General features: G+C 47.4%; 1 protein-coding gene across 1 annotated transcript; it reads left to right on the top strand.

The window, feature by feature from the left end:
- Positions 1–2,370: 2,370 nt before the first annotated feature.
- On the top strand, positions 2,371–16,138 carry LOC149362320 (monocarboxylate transporter 9-like). The gene is made up of 5 exons (XM_089569697.1): positions 2,371–2,481; positions 5,031–5,261; positions 8,325–8,468; positions 10,869–12,074; positions 14,734–16,138. The coding sequence occupies exons 2-5, from the start codon at positions 5,054–5,056 to the stop codon at positions 14,943–14,945; spliced, it is 1,770 nt and encodes a 589-aa protein (XP_089425823.1). The 5' UTR covers positions 2,371–2,481; positions 5,031–5,053; the 3' UTR covers positions 14,946–16,138.
- The last annotated feature ends 7,076 nt before the right edge of the window (positions 16,139–23,214 follow it).

The following is a 23,214-nucleotide window of genomic DNA, read 5'->3' on the forward strand; positions in this document are numbered from 1 at the left end:
CTGTGAGATCGTTTACCAGGGTGAATTATTCTTTTGCGCATGGAGATAAATAAACTGTCTCTTTTGTAAATACGGGGACTTGGATTAGTAGATATTGGCTAAAAGTGTTCCATTGAAATAGGTTTACGCCTTCAAGAAGGGTAAAGAATTCTATAAAACTTACTTGTTCAGAGATCTGTTTAATCCACCTGTACTAGGCCATGTCAAAGGATTTCTAGCAGCAGCTATGGCACACAGTTTAAAAAGCACAAAAATGAAGCAACCTAATGGAAAGGTATAGCACCTCTGAGGACTAGTAAACAATCGTAATTGACGTACATTTTTGAATGAAACGAAAAAAAGAGCAGTTGCATATAAAAGACATGCTTTGAAGCGCAAACATCGCGAAAAATGAACAATGCTAGGAGGTCCCGATACAACCTTTGTGCTCTGGGACCTCCTTCTGTATATTCATTGATGCACAGTATATATCACCGAATGAAAAATCTTCTTAAAAAATGCGAAAACAAAAAAAAATGAACGATGGGAACGTGCACCTGGTCAAGTTGTCCTTGCCCAGGTCTCGTCGCGGGCGCAGCAAATAAGACGAGAGCGAGTAAATACCGCGCAGCCGCTGCTTCTGTGAGCTGAAAGAAGCAGAAGTAGCGATTTCGCCTTTATTTCTTGCTCTGGCCCTTCAGCTCTCACGACTTCTTTAGGGATTTTTTTTTCTCTTGACCACTTGCAATCCCTCGCAGAACGGCTTTAACAGCACTCATCTCCTGGCGAATCTTGTTATCCGGCCAACCGGGAGACCTATTAGATACCTCTACCTCTAACGAAGCAAGAAAGAAGGGGAAATAACATCATATTTGCATTCCAAACCACCGTCACGACAGTTAGATGAGGCAAGCCTGCTTTCACGGGGTGCTCCGCTCTACCCGGATTGGTGCGCGAACGCGGTAAGCAAGCAAAGAGCAAATCAGAGAGCAAAAAAAAAAAAAAACGCGAGTGGCAGTTATCGCGACTTGGGCTCTTATTGAACCCTCTCCCAGCGCACTCGACAATAAAGTACCTTTCTGAATAACTGCCTCTCTCACAACGAGGATCGCAAGAGAGGAGGCAGGGGCACTGAACCCGTAGCGCCGAAGCCGCATCAGACGAGGTGGCCACGATAGCCGAGGATGGCTCGTTACGGCTATTTGCATATTTGCCTGCGCTGTGCGGTATACACCAGTCTGCAATTGCGCAAGGCAGTGATCTTCGATCTTGCGGACGGCGTGTTGCACTGGAGACCTTAGAGCATAACTTCTCCCTATTCGCATGGCATGCGAGATTTTCAGAAAGTAGTTTTGTTCGGTTTCCAACACGTTCACTTGCATTCACCCCATTTGGTACTCAGTGAGGAAAAGGCGGCGAAATAAAGCCTACTGGTGTCCTTCACATCAACTGCTTGCAGGAGATTCAGCACTATAAGACCGTTCGTCAGACATAACAACAAAAACGTAAAATCTATTAATGCAGGTTCCAGCAATATTTACTAAGTAGAAATTCAAGTTCTACGAAGCTTAAAGAGAGACTTCACCCTGGGCGCAGTTTGTTATTTTGCCCTTACGCGAAACGGAGGCCACGAACATGTGAATAATTTTTGAGAACCTATCCAAAGTTTCGTGGATGCTGTTTTCTAAGAAAGTGCCCGTTGCTGTACAATACACCCAATGACCTGCCGTGGCAGCTTGCTGGTTAAAGCATTCGGCTACTGAATCCATATTCGCGGGTTCCATCCCGGCTGCGGCGGACGTCCTTTAATGGAAGCTCTGCGTCGGGATTTCGGATTATGTTACAGAACTCTGGTCGAAACCAGTTCTTGGCCTTTCATTGCAGCGCAGATGGTATCTCACATTCCAACTACAGGGCGAAAAAACTCAACCCATCCATAACCAGACGGCCGCACGGTACAACCCGTTCCGATTGACCGCACTGTTTTGACGGCAGAGTAGCGGAAGGAGGAGAAAGAGAGGCGAGGAGGTTTAAACGGCGAACAAAACAAGTAAGATAAAGACTACGGTGACCTTGCCGACTTGCCCAGGTTTGTATCTCTCACGTGCATTGCGCAAAAGCAATTCCCTTTTACCAGAGTTCATGACCGAGGATTGCCTTCTCGTTCAGGGCCACGTGTACACTTCGCCATCGGCTTCGTACTCCTCTTTCATAAGGAGAAAGCAAAGATGTGCGTAGCATTTATAGTATATCGCCATGGAAAGCGTAAGCGATCTTTCTTTCAGACTCTGCCGCCACTGGCGCTGGCGTTACGCCATATGGCCACATGGGAAGGGGCTTCTTATTCCTGTGGGCAGAAAAACATCACCCTTCTCGCACAAAACGAACGCACCAGAGGGGCGCGGTAGCCGAACACCCGAGACCGCCATGTGCATTCTCCCTTCACCACTTCGTTGTTCTGCCAGCGGCAAGTGTCTCCCGAGGAGAAGTACTCTGCACATTGTAAGAGATTTATTATTCCTGGGGGCTAGTCAATGTTTTTTTCTAGTGCCAAAAAGACTGCCAAAGCAAATGTCTTAATAGTAAGAGCGCGAGAAAAGCTGCTTCAGGTGCGTCTTGTCTGGCAGAGCTGGTGAAGAAGGAACGAAGTGAAAGGGTTCTTGCCGCTGATAAATTCTTTAATAATGGTGTTATGGGAGATCTTGTGGACAATAATTTCGCGCGACGAAGCTATTTCTTAAGGTTGCGTTTCTGCCTGCCAGTATTTTAATTAAAGTAGTGAAGCGTCGCAACTTTACTTGGAAAGACGAGACGAGTTGATAATTCTGTCCGAATGATGAGAAATCTGTGGGAATGGCTTGACTGAACGTAAGAATGCGATGTTTTGGGCACCTACTCAGAGCAGCCCAGATACTTTCTACATTCTGAATATTTTTCTTTGCTTTTAATGTCTGAACGTTCAGTTAAGATTATCTGTGTGCTCCTTGCCTTCCGCAGGCAATTAATACAATAGCTGCTACAGCAGCGGCATTGATGCTCCACGAAAAATATGCGCGTACTAAGTTTTCTGGCTTGAAGCTATTTTGAAGTGTATGCTGGACGTACCATATATTTTTAAAACCGATAAAGGTTTCAGGGCATAGAAGCAAATATTTGTATCCAAGAAAACATGTTCTCAAGGTTGAAGGCACAATGCAGCTTATCTTCCAAGACCTCACTCAGCTCAGGAGGGAATTAAATTCTGTACCTAATCGTTCACGTACATTATCCTGTACTCTCAGTAGCTGCGTAAATATGAGAGAAGCAGCCGTGCAGTGTCTGTAATCTGGAGAACCAGCTGAGAGGCGTGCTGCAGTTAATTTTACTGCGCGATATCTAAGCTTCTCAGATTTGACTGACGTCGTAAAGTGTCACACCTTCGGGTGCTCGCAAGGAAGAGGCGTAGGCCCGCGTTTCATTGCTTGTTAGACCAGCGGGTGGCAGGCTTAATGGTCGTTTATAGACTTTCCAACGCCATGCTTTTCTGCACTTGATTAATTTGTTGTCTGTCTGAAAGATGGCAGCGTGGCTGAAGCGCTAAGACACTGAAAACACGCTTGTGAATGAACTTTGCTGGAAATATTTTTTTTATTACAATGCTGCTACCGACTGGCGTGACTGCGGCTGAGGGAGCGCTTTCGACTTTGAGTGGTGGATCCGTCAGTTCACATAATGTTTCTTTTGCATAACAAATGCTTTCGCTGCAGAGAGGGAGTACCTAACTACAGCATCTGAATGTTTGTGCATATTTTAAGTGGAAGTTAAAAAGGCAAGAAAGCAACGTTTTGCAAAGCGTCGGCACTGATGACGTCTGCCAATCCCTTCTCGGCTTTGCAGTACGTTCTTTCTTGCAGTTCCCACCAGTGTACGTACGCTTCCTATGCAGTACTGCATGCCATGCTGCCCTGTACAGGATTCTTGTCGTGCCGGGACTTGAGTACACTTCCGTTGTATGGAATTTGATCTGCCGCACCTCTTCGTAAAAACTAAAAAATCTTCGCAAAATGTTTGTGAGGCGTGCCATGAACCGTGCCATCTGCTTATATTCTTCCCGAGACGATTACAGGGCTGCCTTGCGCGCTCTAGAACTAACAGTGTTGGAGTCTAGACGGCAGTCGTGGGGCCTTCTCTTCATCTCCAATTGTTTGCGTGCACACATTGACTGCATGCACCTAGCATCTTCGACCAAGCTGCGGATGCCAGGATGGTCCGTGCGACAAAGCCGTGTCTGACGTGTCACGGTTCAAACTGAGCACCATTTTACAAGTGATGTGCGCGTGCAGCACCATGATATATTTCATCAGGATTTGAAATCTTTCAGGCGAAACATGATGTGCTCACTGAGACACCGTTTGACCGTTAACTCTTTCTACCATTTGTTGCCACTGTGATCCTCTCCAACATTTGTAATTGCTCTTTTGTTACTTGTTATTCTTTTTATTGTTGTTTTCTCTTTCACTGATCTGAGTGGAGCTCTGTAAAAGGCCTTTGGTTGTTAGTGGGCACATCACAATAAATGAATAACAAGCTGTGGTTGCTACAGAGGCCAACAGTAGCTTGTATTAAAGTAGCATCTGCCATTAGTGTGGCTCGTTCTTTAAAACAAAAGGAAAACGCTCGAAAGCACAGTTTTCAATTTCTTTCTGCGAAAGTTGTTGCGGTGCCAAGACAAGTTGTTTTAGACAAAAAGCGGTTGAATAAACTTTTCCGGCAACTTTCTACAACGGCCTGTCTGAGGCAATGGGAAGTGATTATCTGCACTAAAATACACGCTATCGCGTAAAGTGGATATACCCATTAGAACGTGGTACGTAGTCCATGGCAATGAATTCGATTGCAATGAAAGCGTAGTAGTCCTGGGTGCGGCTCACACAGTACACGGTTTATTGGCGATCAAGGGCAGACGTCTTTGCCCTTCAGCGAGTGATGAATGTCGTCTGACTGATGCATGTCGTGAAAACAATGCCTACACTGGTTTTCTCTTCACTGAATATGCGCAACAATTTTTGCAGGCTAGGGCCGCATTCCGCTAACCATGGCGAAGGAACTACACGATCGGCGGGACATCGTGGTGGACCGCTGCTGGAGTCTCGCTCCCCTGTCGGCACTCTCGGCTCTGCTAGCCATGCTCATCCCTAAGAACGGTGCACTGTTCTACGTCGCATTCGTGGACGAGTTCGAAGTTAGCCGCCAGAGCGCCAGTTGGCCGCTGACTCTCAACATGGTGATGGCGCACATGGCTGGTGAGTTAAAAAAAAACAAAAACGATGCAAGCGGCCGAAAACGTAGCAATCTCAAATAGGCGGTTATAGCATTTGTAGAGTATTCCGAAAATAGAAACAAAATCCCGTAGTTGTCCTTGTTAGGCGCGACAAGGAAGTTGTACACTGTTCGTCAGTCCACAGTCGGGTTCATGCTACTACGGAGCACTAAGTTCTAGTTTGGGATGTCGATTGTGACAAACCTTGACTGAGGTTTTATCGGGTGTCAACGCTTTCTTTTAAGCATATCCAGCTAGCATTTACTGTTTGTTAAAGAAATATGCGCGTGTTCAGATTTTTATAAGGGCTTTCGTGTGAATTCTGGGAAATCCTGATATCCGCAGAAAAAGTAAAATAATGCCGTCCGTAGTCCGACATGCAAACTTCAGAGAGTAGGGTGGGCTAGAGAGGGTAAATTCACAATGCATTGCTGCAGACAATACTTATGCCACACTAACGACAGACAACGGAACAAACAAGATGAGACACTTGAAATACCGAAATCGCCACCGCACCTGCTTGGCTGCGTCCTTGGGAATGAGCAGCTTTTCCTGCTATGCTTTGCTAGGAACACTGCAGTCGTGTGCAGACAGCAGGTAATTGTAACCGACCGCGATCGTGAGCAGAATTTGAAAGGGTAAGGGTATCGTTATAGCCAGCGTCGTCGCTTCGGCAGATGCGGTTGTTGCTACGCACGTTTGTTCTTTCACTCTTCTTTCTTATATCTTTCAACTCTCCTTTATCTGCACGGGGCAGCGGTTGTGCCTCAGCACGAGCCAGTAGGCAGGCCCATGAAATTTCCTTTTCATCTTTTCCCAGTCACAACAACAGCAACAAGACAATTTCAAGGTGCGCTTCATGTATCGTGTTCTGATAGTGCCAGTTACATCACCATCCTAGAGTGAGATTACGGTAATGAATGGAATATTGTGGTGAAGGCACGGAAGGCTACACTCGTAAAACGGTTATATAATAGGAAGTCACCGGCTGCCTTAGTGTATGTCGTCGGCAGATTTTAAGCTACATTGGAATACACTCGCTAATAGACTAGATGCAATGGGCAGTAACATTGCCCTTTATGCTATATCCATGTTGCGGAGATTGATTTTTGTGTAGGCACTGATTCTAGCTATTCTTATCACAATTGAATGACCTTGTCATTGTGCGATTTCTACGTATTACTTGCTATGGCACAGCTGATTGCGGAAAGAATTCTTTGCCAGCCTTCGTACTTAAGTCTGTCGAGGTCCAAATTATGGTCGGCAAAAGAAGCGCTTAGACTGCAGCCCCTCTACTCTTCCACCTCAAAACGACTCAATGCTCCCTAGGGTCATGTCTTGGCTTAGTGTGACTCCTCTCTAGGAGCGTTGCTGGACAAAAAAATTACCAGTAGATTTTCGAAAAAGGAGATTTTTTTTGTCGCAACACAGTAGGGAACATTGCCTCTATACGCTGTTGTGACGGCGTCAGAAAAGGTGGAATCGTTCTGGATATTGTCTGGCTTAAGTACCTCGAACGCTCGGAGGGTGCCCGAAGAGAGCATGTTTCCGTCGACAACGTGGCAAATGTCCAGGCCTCCATCATCAATATGCAGCACGTGCCGCTCCTGCTCACGCTTGTTTTCTTTGCTGATGTCCTTGAAAACAAGTGCATGCGCTTAGTTCCTATTTGAAGCGGAATAATATAATGGCGGTGCTTCCATTGATGGCGCTCTGCATTAAACTAGAACTAGCAATACGACAAATACGATGCTTAAAAGATATACCCATTGGTTCCACTGGTTAACAAGACAAATAATGAAGTAAAAGACGATGTAGCTTCTGGAGGTAGGGAATCAACCCAAGTTAAAAGGCTGCAAACGTGAGCACAGCTTGTGCGGTTGTAGGTAAATGGAACAGCGAGAGAAATATTCGTCCAGTTGCGATACACAAGTTTTTCGATGATGATGATGACAATTTTAACCCGTGTGATGGGTTCATATTTTGGAATACAATTGTTAAATATAATAAGACATCTGAATTACTGAGCGGAGAGTGCCAAGTATGTTAGCCTTTTCTGGGTTAGGGTTTGGTAAATGCTAAGCTGAATACTTTTTGCGTGACTTTGAAAGCTTGTCGAATTGTATCTGTTCGCGAAATATTTTAACTAACTTTACTGCCGTTGAAGAGCGTGCAGCTAGGGCCCATAACATACTAAGGAATCGTCTGCCGAGGCTTTTTAAAAATAAATCTCCACAAGGTTGTTGACCATACTGTAGGGAAAAAATGGCACATATGAACCCATGCAGGAGTTTCAATAGAAGCTAAAGAGTTACCCAATTCTCCCGGAGGGAAATCCGCTACGTTATCGATAATTCGACATGCTGACGTTAGTGTATTTATGAAAGTGTGAATGCACAAGGCTAGTAATTCAGGGCAATTGCTTACAGTTTTGAACTGGAGAAGCGCTAAGAACAGGATCGATCGAAGACAGCTTGAAATAATTAGGTCGCTAAAATGCTAACAGGAGAGAGCTTTGGGGCTTAATTTAGTAGACATATTCTTGCATCCGCTAATTGTTTGATCAGTGGATGGCATCGCTAGTGCTTGAGGCAAGACGTAAGTGCACACTGGAAAGCTAGTAAGTCTTTCCTATGTGTATTTTAGCGCGGTAAATTGTCAAATTAAGATATTTGCTCTTCCCTCACTTGAGGTTGTGCTTACTTCAGTAGCGTCAAGAACAGCAGCTTGCTGTGAGAGGTAGTTGCACGGATTTGTAACTAAATGTAGTTATGACATGAGCGACGACCTTACTTCTCAAGTTACAGCGCTCGATGTTTTATGTAAAATGCTGCAAATATATGGCAACACAGTGCATATGAACAAATATTAATAAGATTACGGAATAGCAGCCTTGGATGGCTATGGAGAATTATCATATTTGAAACTATCCAGCATTTCTGAGTTAGGTAAGGTAAACTCGGTTTCCTTTATTGTGTTTAGAGGACCATCTCATTCAATCTCAGTATTGCAGAGTTATCACGGCGTTTATTCTGACTTTTTCCAGGTTTGCTAGTCATGGCGCTGCAAGAGAGGATCACAATCTATCAAATCGCCGTGACTGGCAGCCTGCTGAACTTCGGTGCGCTCATCGCCTCCGCCTTCGTACCGGACATCACTTGGATGACCGTCACTTTGGGTCTCATCAGTGGTGAGCAGAACTTGCAGTCTCGCAGGTATCTAGCCCATATCTGGCCCCCACAATGTCAACAGCCATCTTTATCCCAAGAACTCTGTAGTCAGCGTTCAAGCTAAGAATATTCGGTGTAGAAGAGCAAGAATTGCTGAGAGATCTAAAAGAGCCAGAGAAAACATCGAAGTGCTGCAGACAGACCTGTCTGCTTCTGTCTATTGGTGCATGATCGAAAACATTACACACTTTTAAGCCATCGCTCATTCAGTTATCTGACTTGCAGCATTCAGCGGTGTGTCGTTCAATTGTCCGACTCTGTGATTGCCAGCGTTTTGTAGGCGTTCTATTACTGCGAGCATGAGCAACATGCAACAGGTGTTAGTAATTCTTCTACCCTCCAAGTGAAGGCTACGCACAACGTTAGTTCACTGACTCCTGAACGCAAACAGGGACTTTCGCTTTCGGATTACATGGGCAAAATTCGGGCGCTAAATTTTGAGCCCGAAATCAAGTACTAATTAAATTTCTTCGAAGTCCTTTCTTAGTTCGAGCTTTTTCTAGTTACTTTTGAGCAGAAATGGTTAAGCTGAAGACTGGATTTGTTGCCGCGTATGAAACGGTAATAGCTATAGTCGCATATGCGCTCTAAAACCGTACACATTACTATAATACAAAGGAATTAGAGAATGATGGGGAAATCATGGTTGAACAAAGCAAAAATATTGAAGGGGACACACAAGCATCGCCTTAAGGGTGTTGGTTTATAGCTTTGCTTATGCGGGTTTCACGTCCCAAAGCGACTCAGGCTATGAGAGACGCTGTTGGGCTCTGGAAAGTTTGATCACCTGGGGTTCCTTATTGTGCCCTGACATCTCAGAGTACGCGGGTACCTACAATTTAGCCTCCACCAGAATTTGACCGCCGCGGCCAGGATCGAATCCGCGTCTTCCGGGTCAGCAACCGAGCGCCATAACCACTGAGACACCGCGGCGACGCCCTAAGGGCATCAAGGGATAACATTAATCGGTTAATGTCCATATATGCGGAGCTGGTAATTCTTGACCTTACATTCGTAGATCCCTCGGAGTCGTGAGAGTTGCTTGAACAACGGTGTGAAGTATTGTTTATTTCTAACTGTAACCCCCCCCCCCCCCCCCCTTATGTAATGCTCGAAAAGGGCCTTTAGGGTATGTGAGTAAATAAATAAATAAACCCCTGCTGGCCCAGTGGTGCAGCGGTTAAGCCATGCGCCACTACCCTGCGATGGCAGGTGCTGCCATTGGAAGGGGATTGCACAACCCAGGCTGGTATTCCCGAGAAGCAGCTCGCGGCGAATCATTAACTGCCGCCTGCAACGGTGGTCAGTTTGCTCACAATTTGTTAGGTGGTTGTGATGACGCCACAAGATCGAGTGATCTAAGTGGCCCACCAATGCTGCCTGAGCGGCCGGTTGCTCCGGCCGCTCCGGCCCCGGGACTTCAAATGGTCGAAGCCGCCACATCTACGCCGGACATAATTATCCGACATAAGGGTACTAAAGCTTTCGCGTTAAAACTGGGTTAATAGGAGGAGTTTATAGGTCCGTCTTTGGAGTGCATACCGGCTATCAATGCACATTGCTAAGCCAACCACGTTCAGCCCCGTATGTGTGGGTCTCATCTGCAGACAGCTGGAAGAAGCCGACAATGCCGCATAACATATGTAAAGGAGAAGAGTTGCTACTTTGCACCACTTTTATTGCACTGACAAACATGTTATCCAGTCCGCGGGACAAGTGTGCCCTGCTGGGCCCACAGCCATGCACTGATCTCATACACCGACGTCAGCCCCTCCGTTCCCGCAGCCTACGTGTACTAACTTGGAACTTAAAGATTTGGAAGCGAAATGACGTGCTCGAGGAATCGTGCGCGTATGCCTAGCTATCGGCTGATTTCAGGGGGCGGCTAGATATCAGTGTAAGCTCAACTAAGATAATCTGCTGGCTAAAAAACACCCAGAGCAGCCTGTAAAAAACAGGAATCGCCTCCGTCCCCTTCAATCAGCAATACCAAAGAGATTACTCAGCATTAAACAACAGCATTTAGCTCATGTCCTTGTTTCATTCGAGCTCCCCCTTCTAAATCATGTCTTACCAACTAGCCGAAACGTCCACGTGGCTTACGCGCTGAGTTTGGCCTGCTGGGTTTTTAGGGCGAGAATGCTTAGCCAGCTTGGTAATTTTCAAACTCACTCTCACAATCTCTTTCTTATCGTCAAGGAGGATGGCGCAGCTCTAATTATGATTCGAAACCATTGGGAAAGGCATATGCGTTTTTTTCTAAATTTACCAAGCTCTCTTACCTGCAGGTCGCTAATACTTTGGGAAAACTTTTTGCAGCTGGCTATGACATGTGCTCTCTCTCTCTCTCTCTCGTGCAGGAACAGCTGTAGGAATGATCATGCTGACCCTCTCCATATACAACATGCTGTACTTTGACAAGTACCGGGCGACTGCCAGCGGCTTCAAGTACACGGGCATGACGTTGGCACCCTTAGCCTTCCCTTTGCTGCTTTCGGCACTTGTCAGAGAGTACGGCCTTCATGGAGCGCTGCTGATACTGTCTGCCGTCACGCTAAACACACTGCCTGTATCAATGCTCATGAACAATCCGCGACCTTTTACTTTGTGCAGTGGCGGCGGACATGCGAAGGCTGAAAATGATGTTAAAAACAAAAGTTGCTGCTTGGAAGAAAAGTCCACTCCAAAGGCAAAAAATGCTCTACCGGCCGATGTTTCAGCTTTTCTGAAGTGTGGCACTCAAATATCGTTGCGAGCGGAGGCCGACAAATCCAACAATGGGTTGAGGAATAACCTTGCATTATCTAAGCGGAAGGAAAATGGAGGCTATCCAGCACCCAGAATTTCGTGCGACTGTAACTCTCCAAAAGACGACGCCCATAAATATGACATCGCTCAAGATCTCCGTCCAGCCTGGAAGGTAAATAAGCAAAACGGGGTGACTTGCCATCTAAGCACAGAGGGGCGCTTAGTGGACGGAGATGGATGTGCTCGTAAGACCGGTGCAAGTGGACTCGGTGCTGAGCTTGTATGTGACAACAGCACGATCCTGGAGGGACGCGGCAGTAACAATGAAGCTGCGTCGAGTAGCAATTACGCCGACATCATGGTTCTTCTGCGAAACCCCATCCTGTATATTCTGGTGGCCACGTTCACCATCGGAGAGTACACCACGGTCACATTGGAGACGACAGTGCTGGACTATGCCGGCGACAGGGGCGCCCTAAGACGTCAAGCCGAGCCCATCATCACTTACGTAGCCACGGCTGAGATGGTGGGACGCCTGGTGATACCGTTCTTCTGGGATCGGGGAAGGCATAGCCGCTGTCTTCTCGTGGCGTTGTGTCTGGTGGCCGAGGCGCTCTGTCTGGTTGGCTTACCGCACGCCACTTCTTTTCCTCAAGTTTTGACGACTGCTGTGATAACGGGACTTCCGGCAGGCTGTGTAGTGGCTTTAAAACCTGTGCTGCTCAGTGATTACTTCGGCGTAGAGAAGCTGTCTATGTGCTGGGGCGTCGCCGGTGTTTTTATGCTGCCTGTGGCCTTCGGAGGTCCGCTGCTGATCGGTGAGTTTGGAAAAGCATGCTCTCCGTAATTAAATCGAATCATTCTGGTTTCCGCACTTAAAACATCACTGGCGCGAAGCTTTCTGCTTTAGACCACCGCTGAAAGCCTGCATGGTTTGCTAAAATGTATGTGCCCCATTTATTTTGTCCATATACTTGGAATCGTTGTGAACTTCTCTCTTCGTTATGCAGCATGCCTACTCTGCAGGAAATGGTGGTTTTCTACATCCTAATGCATTTAAGATGCATTGATGGGTTAAAACAGATGAGGAAACTTTTTGAGATCGCGTTATGGGGCTGAAAAAAGAGATGACAAAAAACATTGCCCCCGAATTACTTGGCCAAGCTAAATGAGACGAAGACATGGACATGCCAGCCGGTATGCCAATGTTTAGCTTAGCTTGTCTTTGTTGAGGTTTTTATATGGTAGGAAAATCAATTTGCATCCGAATTTTCTTGCTGTAGTTTCTCGACCTTCCTCTTGCGATAAGCCGCCTGAGTTTCTGTGGCGATTCGAGTCACCTTTTTCTCTGCTCGATGGTCTCGGAAGCCACGTGTACACCTCTCGACTGCACGTTCCTCCGGCAAAATCATCATTCTCCTCTCCTTTCCAGCACTTCGCATTTCTCGCTCTTCATCTGTTTCCGTATCCTGTTTAGCAAGGTTAACTGTCTGCGCCTCTTTGCTTCGGCTTCCCGCCTCGCTATATGCGCTGAATAGGTTGACTCACGTTCAAGCTCTCCTCTTTTGATTTGCTCTTCAGGTCGCCGTGAACACCTTTTGGCTTGGGAATCTGTCGAAGGTCTGGCTTTGACCATGATATATCGTTTGCTGCACTGCAGATTCCTCCACTGACTTCATCCTTCGTCTCTTCTTTCTGGCATCTGCATGTGCATGCATCCACGTTTCTCTCTCTTCATTATCGCACCCTCTTTCTCCTCGGCTGCAGCAGGCGCGGCGCTGCTCCGAACTTAAATGAATAACTTAAATGAATAACTCAACATTACGAGTGACGGTTTTTTCACTATTGGCCCATCTAGTGCTGCCGCAGTAATATAACCTCTTACCACACTATTTATCCAATACTGGCTGGCACTATTGGCTGGTACTGGAACTGGTCCCATACTGGCTGATACTACATGGCTGGCAGTAAGTGCAGGTTCCCCGCCTTTTTGTTAGAGAAAATGTGTGATGGTCACTGAACTTAGACCACTCTTGTTCTTTTATTCAGTCTTCTTTTGCAGCTGAGTTATCCTTGTGGATATTAGTTCCGGTACGAGGTGCTTTTTTCATCCCATAAAGATTTCAACAGTGCGAGATACAACGGTGCGGTATACTCTTTTTAAGTGTGCAGCAAGGCGGAGATCTTCCATGTGATAGAGTCCAAAATAAGAGGCGATTTGTAAACTGAAAATTACTAATCAACTTTGTACCTTGGTATTTTAGAGAGGAAAATTATATTGTGAACTTGGAGGCCGTCAGCATTGAAGACGAGACTTGTTTCTAAATTTTCTGATTTGACAGTGCTGTTTGAAACGCTGAGCGCCAAAAATACTGTTCTGAATTCCTGTGGAGGTAAAGTTTCTTTTTCCAACTTTATAAAATGGCGCCGCTGCGCGTGACATCATCGGTGATATGAGGTTTAACTTGTACTATATCGTAAAATGCAGAAATTGTCTTTGTCTCTGCTAGATTAGAGATTCGATTATCGTCAGTTCATCAATTTTGAATGCAAGAAGGCCAACTTAGCGAGCTTTCAAAGCATTTTTCATCTTCGATATTTAGAACGACGAGGCCGATTAAGGAAATTTATAAGCTGTGCAAGCCTTCGAAGTTGGCGGCCTTCAACATTTCAATACTATAGGAAGAAATTAAAAAGATAATTACTTTTTTAGGTACCTAAGTTCTCTTAGTTTAGCTCTATCACGTGCATAATACCCGTCTTGCTGCACGCTTCAAATGCACAGACCGCACCGTTGTATCACCCTCAATTTCTAACGTAACAATCTGTGTGGAATAAAAAAATAAAGGCTCGGTATACTCAGCGAAGGAGAAATTCGTGAGGATTGCGATTTTAGTTACACCCACTCCCTAACAACTGATACATTTACTACCAAAGAAATAAGTACTTACTACAACTCATGCAAGCAGCGGGAAATGCTCTCAAAGGAGGCCTTTGTCGCCATTGGCCTCGACTGATTGTCATGACAACGTGGATAATTCTGTTGCAAAAGCATTTGCCCCTGCTTTCTTGACGTGTTCTTGACGGCAGCTTAATAACAGTTAAATAACAGTACGTCGTCAAAGGGGAGTTGGGGACGATTTGCAGTTTATAAAGCGACTGCACAGCAACACTACAAATAACTGTGTTCAAATCTTGATGCAACAATTTAGTGGTAATGTCTACTTAAGTGGGCCGCTGCGCGCTTTGCGGCTGTCATCGTTCTTGCGCAGACGTGTTACTAGCCTTGCGCTATAGCCGTCGGCTCACTAAGGTTCTATGAAAAATGTATTTTCACCAGACGTTGCCTGATACATACCTTTACTGGACTCCTAAATTCTACTTTCACGCTGTAAAGTTAGAGCAGGATTTGTTGGGGCCAACGTGAAAAAAGAAAAACGTTCTGCTTTCATGCGACTGAATATCATTTTTTTGCAGGACTGTTCCGTGATTCCATGGGTTCCTACGAGAACCTGTACCGGATGCTGGCGGCTTTGTGCGTGGTCTGCGCAGCCGTGCTGTTCGGTTTGGACTTTACACAGAAGCGAGCGCGGAGAAATACGAGAGGCGCCGAGGACACGCCGTGCGCATCTGTTGGATTTCGCCGTCGGTCATTCGACTTTGGATTCGACAGCAGAGACGTGTACTGAGTGCGTGAGCGCGCCCCCCCCCCCCCCCCTGATGCAGTGATTCCCTTAGCAAAAACTAATACGTTTGGAATATACGGTGGACTATTTAAAATGTATTTTAAACATATTTTGTATTCATGAATGCACTAAAAATATGTCGGAAATACGTTTCTGAAATTTCATGCTCGGTATTCGAAATATATTTTTAAAATGTGCCAAAAATACCTCACTTAAAGCATACTTCGAGCACTTTTCAAATACGTGAAAAAATATGTATGCAGTTTTAGCATCTTGTCAGTGTATTAAAAGTGTATTTTCGGAAATATGAAATTAATTCATCGAAAGTATACTTCAATTCTAGAAAACGAGCAGCCCTTGTAAACGTATATGTATGCAGTTTTAGCATCTTGTCAATGTATTAAAAGTGAACTTTCGTAAATATGAAATTAATTCATCCGAAATATACTTCAATTCTAACAAACGGGCAGTCCTTTTAAACGTCTTTGCACACTTCTAGCTGCCGTTGAACAGTAGAGTGCTTGAAATCGCGTTTCGGGAAATGGCATTTGCGTGTCGTCAATGTATTTGAAGTGTACTTCCGTAAATACGCAATTAATTCGTCCAAAGAACACTGAAGTTCTAGCAAATTGGCAGTCCGCATTAGCATGTTTGCAGCGCACTACAATCGTTGAACAATCTAATGCTCAAAATCGAGTTTCGGGACATCGCATTTTGGTGCTGGCCATCTATTTAAAGTGTACTTTCGTAAATACGCAATTAATCCGTCTGAAGTATATTTAAATTCTAACAAATGGGTTGTCCGCGTAAACATATTTGCATTACACTTCAAGCTACCGTGGAACAATCTAGGGCTCGAAATGACGTTTCAGCGAAGAGTGAAAACTTTCCCTTTCTTGTCATCCTTTCGTTTATGGTAACTTCTAGCAGGAAGGTGATCACCACTTATACCCCTGCTACACGGGCGCTTCGAATGCCTTCCAGCCGAATGTCATCTAACGATGCTACACGTGTTCTGTCTAAGGGAGTGCTTGAAGATAATATTACGCCAACCGCGTCAGCATGAAATTTGCCCGGGAGTGCGCCGATGAGGACGACTGCACTCATACTGTTGTTTACATCGCTTGTTTACATAACATAAAACGCAATCTGCGCTTTCGTTCTATTAAACAATCTGTTTTCTTTTTTACTGGTTGTACTCGTGCTTGTTTACGCAGTGAGACAATGTGTGGGAAGCGATGATGCGATTGCACGCCTGAGAAAGCCGGGTTGTTGACATCGCGCAGGACTGGCGCTTCTCGCTTCTTGTCCCGGCTTTCTCCGACGTGACCAGTACTTTTTTTTAAGCTACTTTATCCAGAAGTATGTCTGGCGACTGTTCGCTTTAACTGAAACGGCCTAACTTGTTATCCACAAGCTAGCGACGGCGACGACTGCTGCTGGCCGTAAAGCACGGCTCGGCAGTCTGGGTCACACCGGCGATTCCCGTTCATCGTACGCGTGCCCAGCGATGTAAGCAATAGTTGTGATGTGTTCTCCAGTCGGAGTCTGAGGCAAAACTGTTTATTCAGAGAAAGCGTACAAGCGGGGCAGAGAGTCGGGATAGAGAGAGAGAGTGCAGAGAGTTCAGTGTCCGCGTGTAGCTTCGTACATGCATATGGTACGTGCCAGGACCGAAGAGCCGCGGAGACGCGGGGATGAGGTGTTGAGCGAAATACGATGCTCAGGCCAGACAGAAGGTACCATACGGGAAGCGGCACTTGGAGCGGCAGTAGTGTGATACACAATTGGAGCGGCAGCACCACGATACACAACACTCCTCCCCCCTTAGACGTAGTAGTCTCGGAGGTGAGATGGAAACTTCCTCTCTCGGGCGGAGCGTCGAGGAACGGTGCCGGTCGCCGGAGGAATTCTGTCGGAGGTATCCGCGTTCTCTGAGTTGGAGCGGCTGTGCCCGGGTTCAGGTGAGTCGGCGTCTGGCTCGGTCGAAGTGCTAGCGGGTTGTTCGTCCTGGTCTTCTGACTCTGAATGCGGCTCAGGCAGTTCGAGTTCAGGTGCACGGTGAGGAAGATCGGGTAGGTTATAATCCCTCTTTCTAAGATGGTCGACGTGCCTACGCCAGGACGTGCCGTCCAGGAGTTCGACTTCATAGGACACAGGTCCTTTGCAGGAGCAGATGATCGCGGGAAGCCACCGAGACCCATGTGGCGAAAAATTCCTAGCAAAGACTGAGTCACCAGGCTCAAACTTGCGGGTTGGTGCAGCGCGGAGCTTCCGCGACAACTGGTCGCGTTGCGAGTTGCCTTCCTGGGAATCGGGGTGCAAGTAATCTAGGGCGGACTTTAGCTGACGTGAGAACAGTAGCTCCGCCGGGCTTCTTCCTGTAGTCGTGCAGGGCAGCAAGTGCTGCTGGAACAGGAAACGACTGAGCTGAAGTTCGATGTCGCCCCCTTTCAGTCGTTTAAGAGCTTTCTTCGTTTCCTGAACGAAGCGTTCGGCCTGTCCGTTAGAAGACGGATGGTAGGGTGCGACTAAAGCTTGACGAATGTTGTTCCTGGCGAGGAACTGCCGGAATTCAGCTGATGCGAATGCAGAACCGTTGTCAGATACGACGACGTCGGGAAGTCCGTGTGTGGCGAACAGCCGTCTGAGTTCTCGGACAACAACTGCAGCTGAAGTTGTCCTCACCACAACGACCTCTAGCCATTTTGAGAACGAGTCCACGACGATAAGAAATATCTTGCCTTGGACTGGTCCAGCGAAGTCCACGTGCAGCCTAGACCACGGTCTCGTAGTCTGCTCCCACGGATGGACTGCAACGCGGGGTGGAGCATTCCTGGATTCTTGGCAGGTCTCACACGCACGGACGGTGTTCTCCACATCGCTGTCGAGTTTCGGCCACCAGACGTAACCTCGCGCGAGTCCCTTCATGCGAACGATTCCTGGGTGTGATGAGTGAAGTAGCTCAAGCACTTCCATGCGGAGTTGCGGTGGAATCACGACTCGGGAGCCCCACAGAATGCAATCACGATAAGCGGAGAGTTCGTCGCGGCGCACGAAGTAAGGTTGGAACTGGTCCTCTACCTTTGCTGGCCATCCGGTACGAATCCACTTGAGTACTCGCGACAACACACGGTCCTTCCTTGTCAGCTGAGAAATCTTGGATGCATCTGCAAAGGCTTCTGGGGGGTTTTCTAGCAGCAGGACGTCTGTCATAACAGGACTTTCGGCATTTGTGGAGGGCAGCGGCAGGCGGCTGAGTGAATCAGCATTGCCCATTTGACGTCCCGGTCGGTAGATCAGCTCATAGTCGTACTGTGCGAGGAGTAAATTCCATCGAAGCATCCTCGGTGAAAGTACGCTAGGTATTGGACGACTGTGATGCAGCAGGCCCAGCAACGGCTTGTGGTCAGTATAGACCTTGAAGTGTCTGCCATACAGATATTGGTGGAACTTCTTGACACCGGAAACGACAGCCAGAGCTTCTCGGTCTGTCTGAGAGTAGTTCCTTTCGGTCGAGTTCAAAGTACGGGAACCGAATGCAATTGGAGATTCTTGTCCGGTAGAGTCTTCGTGACTAAGGACAAATCCTATGCCGTAGGCAGACGCGTCGCAGGCAAGCGTGAGCGGCTTGTGCACGTCGTAGTGGACTAAGACATCGGATGTCTGTATAAGTTCCTTGGCGTGCTTGAAAGCGTCGGCTTCTTCTTTGCGCCATCTCCACGTCTGATCCTTTGCAAGCAGACGGTATAGAGGCTCGAGGGCGTGAGCTGCACCGTGCAAGAATCTGTTGTAGAAGTTGAGCAGTCCGAGAAAAGACTGAAGTTGCTGCTTGTTCCTTGGACTGGGAGCTTCTTTAAGGGCTTCGACCTTTTCTTCGGTCGGATGAATACCGGCAGCGTCAATGCGGTATCCAAGGAAGGTTACTTCCGGCATGCCGAAGGTGCATTTCTCTCGGCTCAGACGAATGTTGTCGTCACTTATGCGTTTCAGCACATCTCGCAGGTGTTTGTTGTGCTCGTAGGCATCTTGACCTCCCACTATAATATCGTCCAGGTACACGTGGACCCCTGGTAGTCCCGAGAGGAGCTCTTCCATGTAGCGCTGAAATATGGCTACGGCGGACGACACTCCGAACGGCAGGCGAGTAACTTTGAACAGTCCCCGGTGCGTATTGACTGTTAGCAGATCGGCTGTGTCACTGTCCACGGCAAGCTGCTGGTAGGCTTGATTGAGGTCTAGTTGTGAGAATACAGTGCACCCCGCAAGGTTTGAAAAAAGCTGATCGATGGTTGGAAGAGTATATGTTTCCATCTTGATTGCTTGGTTAACGGTGCTTTTGTAATCACCACACAGCCTGATCTTGCCGTTCTTCTTAACGATGCAGACTACCGGTGTCGCCCATCGGGAGGATCGCACGGGCTGGTAGACGCCTTCCTGTACAAGAACGTCGATGGCTTCGTCTACCTTGGGCAGTAGAGCCACCGGAACTTGACGTGCTTTCCTGAAGATGGGAGCGATTTCAGCCTTGAGCTCGATACGAACGGACGGTCCCTTGCTCTTCCCTAGTCCTTCAGCGAAGACTTCTGGGTATTCAGAGACGGCGTTCAGCAAGGTTAGCGGAACTTCGATTTGAGATGCGTGGTTTATTCCGCAGAGCGATATTCCCAACGCAGAAAACCAGTCTCTCCCCAACAGGCTGGTGCCATTTCCTCGGACAACGAGAAGTTGAAGTCGAGTGCTCTTCGTTCTGTATGAGACGGCAACTTCCAATGATCCCAGAATCTCCAAGCTTTCCCTTGTATAGGAGCGCAGCTGTAGAGAGGATGGCCTTAGGTCTTGCCTTGACAGCCGAAGTTTCTCCGTGGTCCTCTCGCTGATGATGGTGCAGGCGGCCCCGGAGTCAACCTCCATGGTCAGAGGCCTACTGTTTATCAGGACGTCCGCGCAGACTGCCGGAGAAGTGATGGTGTTGGCACCACTCGTAGACTTGCGGTCTTGAAATTCCCGATGAAAGCTGACTGATGCCGTAGAGTTTACGTCTTGAGCTGGATCAGCTGATTGCAAAATTTGATGGTTGCGTCCACGAGAGTACTTGTTTTTGCGAGAAAACTCCTTTCGGTGTTGACCAGGCTTGGAAGTTTTTTCTTTTGCTGCTTTCTTCCTGCAGGCCTTCTCCAGGTGACCTTTGTTGCCGCAGTAGTGACAAATGGCGGAATGATAGGAGCAAGTACGAGCGTCATGCTCACCGGTGCAACGCCAACATTGATGACTCGGAGGATGGTTGGCGGGCTTGACGTTCGGGCGCTTGGGGTTCCGTTGCAATTGATGCGTTTCTGAGGGGACCCTTGAGCGGCGAACCTCTTCTGTCTTGGCTGCTGCTTCTTCCGCAGCACGTGCCAGTAGGATGGCCTTCGACAGCTTGAGGTCCGGTTCAGCCAGGAGACGTCTTTGGATAGGCTCTTCACGCAGGCCACAGACTAGGCGGTCGCAAAGAAGTAGATCCAGCCAATCCCCGAACTCGCAGTGGCGAGCTAGCAGTCGAAGAGCGGCGAGATATTCCGGCACCGATTCACCAGGTTGCTGGTCTCGCTTGTTGAAGCGGAATCGTTCCATGGTGACGGAAGGTTTCCCGATGAAGTGGGTGTCGAGCAAGGAAACGATTTCTGAGAAGGGAACCTCCGAAGGTGCCTTGGGTGCGCAGAGCGAGCGCAGCAGAGTATACGCGTCGACGCCGCATACGCTGCAGAGGAAAGCCCGTTTCTTCTCATCGGACTGGATGTCGTGGGCTTGAAAGTAGAACTCGAGGCGTTCTAAGTAGACTGGCCAGGAGGAAGGCTCTGCGGGCGAGAATTCTCCGATCGTGGCCGAAGGCAGAAGCGCTGCCATGTCGACGGCCGTGCAGGGCTGGAGCGGATCCAGGAGCTTTGCCTGAGTCGGTCAGTATTGACTGCAATTGCGCGCTGGGGATCACGGCGATCCCGTCCTCGTCGCCAGTGATGTGTTCTCCAGTCGGAGTCTGAGGCAAAACTGTTTATTCAGAGAAAGCGTACAAGCGGGGCAGAGAGTCGGGATAGAGAGAGAGAGTGCAGAGAGTTCAGTGTCCGCGTGTAGCTTCGTACATGCATATGGTACGTGCCAGGACCGAAGAGCCGCGGAGACGCGGGGATGAGGTGTTGAGCGAAATACGATGCTCAGGCCAGACAGAAGGTACCATACGGGAAGCGGCACTTGGAGCGGCAGTAGTGTGATACACAATTGGAGCGGCAGCACCACGATACACAACAAGTTGATTTCAGGTCACTGTTGCCAAAACTACACCTGGTGACCATTTGCATACCCTAAAGCTTGTGATTCGCTCTTCACAACCGCCGAAATCACAGATCCAACCCTGCGAACTCGCTGGGCCTAGCCGTCGCGGAAGGGAACAGAGCCGTCATCGATTGAAATTGATTTGGCAAGCGCTTATCGCTGGTGAGTGTTCAGGTGTGCACACGTGAAATATAGCCGTTCGTTTCGCTCATTTAGAAGCGCGAGCATATACACACCGCCGCCTCATCACCGTGCTCTCGCTCAGCCGCCGACAAGGCTGACCATCCGCCGACCGGATTCGTCGGTGTCGTTGGCCTGAAAAACGTGTCCCTCTAGAATCATATTAGAGTAAACTAGATATTTCACTATAATTACATCCTGTTGTTCAGCGTGATATATGCTGTCGTTGTCGGACGAGTGTGACCGCCGTCGTCGTCGTCGCTGTACACTGAATACGAGCTGAGGCTTTCGAATGCGTTTCGAAAGCGTCGTGCAGCACCGCGGCAGTCCGTCGAGTCCGAATGTCATTCCTATTCTCGAATGTCATTCCACTCAATGTCATTCGAACATTTCCGTGTGAGAACGTGATAGCATTATACCAGCAAAAGCGCCTTGGGTACTTCTTGGTCCGAATAAGCCAGCGGAAATGACCCCGTCTGGCAGGGCAGACCGGCTCCCTTACACGCCCATGTATCTGTTGGTTGACAGTTCGACTCCTGACCTGGGCCTGACGCAAGTTTCAACTAGAAATTCCGTTCTCAATTAACCCCAGATTCGAACGCGACCAGTAGGGTACTTCTGCGATAATTTGGCAGCCCACAGTATTTGCGCAAAAAAAGGCCTCACCGAGCAAAATAGTGCGTCGGTTTCGCTGGGTATATATACCGCAAGCCAAGCATAGCGTTTGTCGTAGGATTTGTTGTTTGCTGTGTCACTGTCGTCTTGGTATGCTGTGTGTAGGTATCTGCCGTTCCCATTCAATCACGTGACCTTATAATTAGACTCCTGTTGATAAATACCCGTGTACGATTTGTTCTCCAGTTGAAGAATTAACCCGTGTCGTTCCATGGAGCCGCCCAGTAGACTTTTTTTTAAGCCCGAGTAAACATATTTTTAATGTATTAAATGTATACTTTTAGTATATTTCTAATGTATATTTTTATTATATTTTTAATGCATTATAAATATGCTAAGTGGGCAAAAATGTACTTTTCACGTATTTTTAAGAATGTTTAAAATATTATTCCTAGTATACTTAGAAAGCATTCGTATTGCAGTTTAAGCCTAGGGACAAAAAAATGCGAAATAAATATGAAATTAATACAATACGTTTGAAATGCATTTTTAGCACATCCTCTTTTTCGCTAAGGGTTGTATGATCACGCTGCCACGGGAGTATGATCACGGGAGTATGATCACGCTGCCACAGACACAACAGATCACGTGCCTCGTATTGTCAAGTGAAAGTTTGCGCATTGCAACTATAAATGAAAGGTAGTAGGATATGTAAACTTTTTTCCATATTTTGTAGCCCTCATTTTGCAGTAGTGTTCATTTTTGTATACTGGTTCCATTTTTTAACCATGCCATTACCGGTAACCTCGAGCGAAAATTCAAAATCAACAGCTCGGCTTGGGTTCACGTGCGCGACACCACGAACAGCGTTTCGGTTTCAGGCTGCTGATTTATGTATATGCAAGAAATCTGCGATATCGCAAGTGTATGCCAAAGACCACCGTGGCCGTCGGTCGAAGTAGCAACCACTGGTCTCACAACAGAGTCGTCATCAAACCAGGGCTGACTGCGTTAGACGGGTATAGAAACGTGCACTATAGTTTCGCGTTGCTTCATTTTGTCTGCACCTTGAAGCTTGAGCATCTATGAGCCTTTCCATTAAAATAGCGTAAATTTGTTCCAACGCGATGGTGTTAGGGTTAGCGTTGTGTAGAAAATCCGGCGT

This window comes from Amblyomma mixtum, chromosome 2, assembly GCF_055824585.1.
Source record: "Amblyomma mixtum isolate Tamu chromosome 2, ASM5582458v1, whole genome shotgun sequence".
NCBI lineage: Eukaryota > Metazoa > Arthropoda > Arachnida > Ixodida > Ixodidae > Amblyomma > Amblyomma mixtum.

Coding starts and splice junctions, on each gene's coding strand:
- LOC149362320 (XM_089569697.1), top strand. CDS start 5,054: ATGGCGAAGGAACTACACGATCGGCGGGACATCGTGGTGGACCGCTGC. Junction 5,262..8,324: donor GGTGATGGCGCACATGGCTG/GTGAGTTAAAAA, acceptor GACTTTTTCCAG/GTTTGCTAGTCATGGCGCTG. Junction 12,075..14,733: donor CGGAGGTCCGCTGCTGATCG/GTGAGTTTGGAA, acceptor ATTTTTTTGCAG/GACTGTTCCGTGATTCCATG.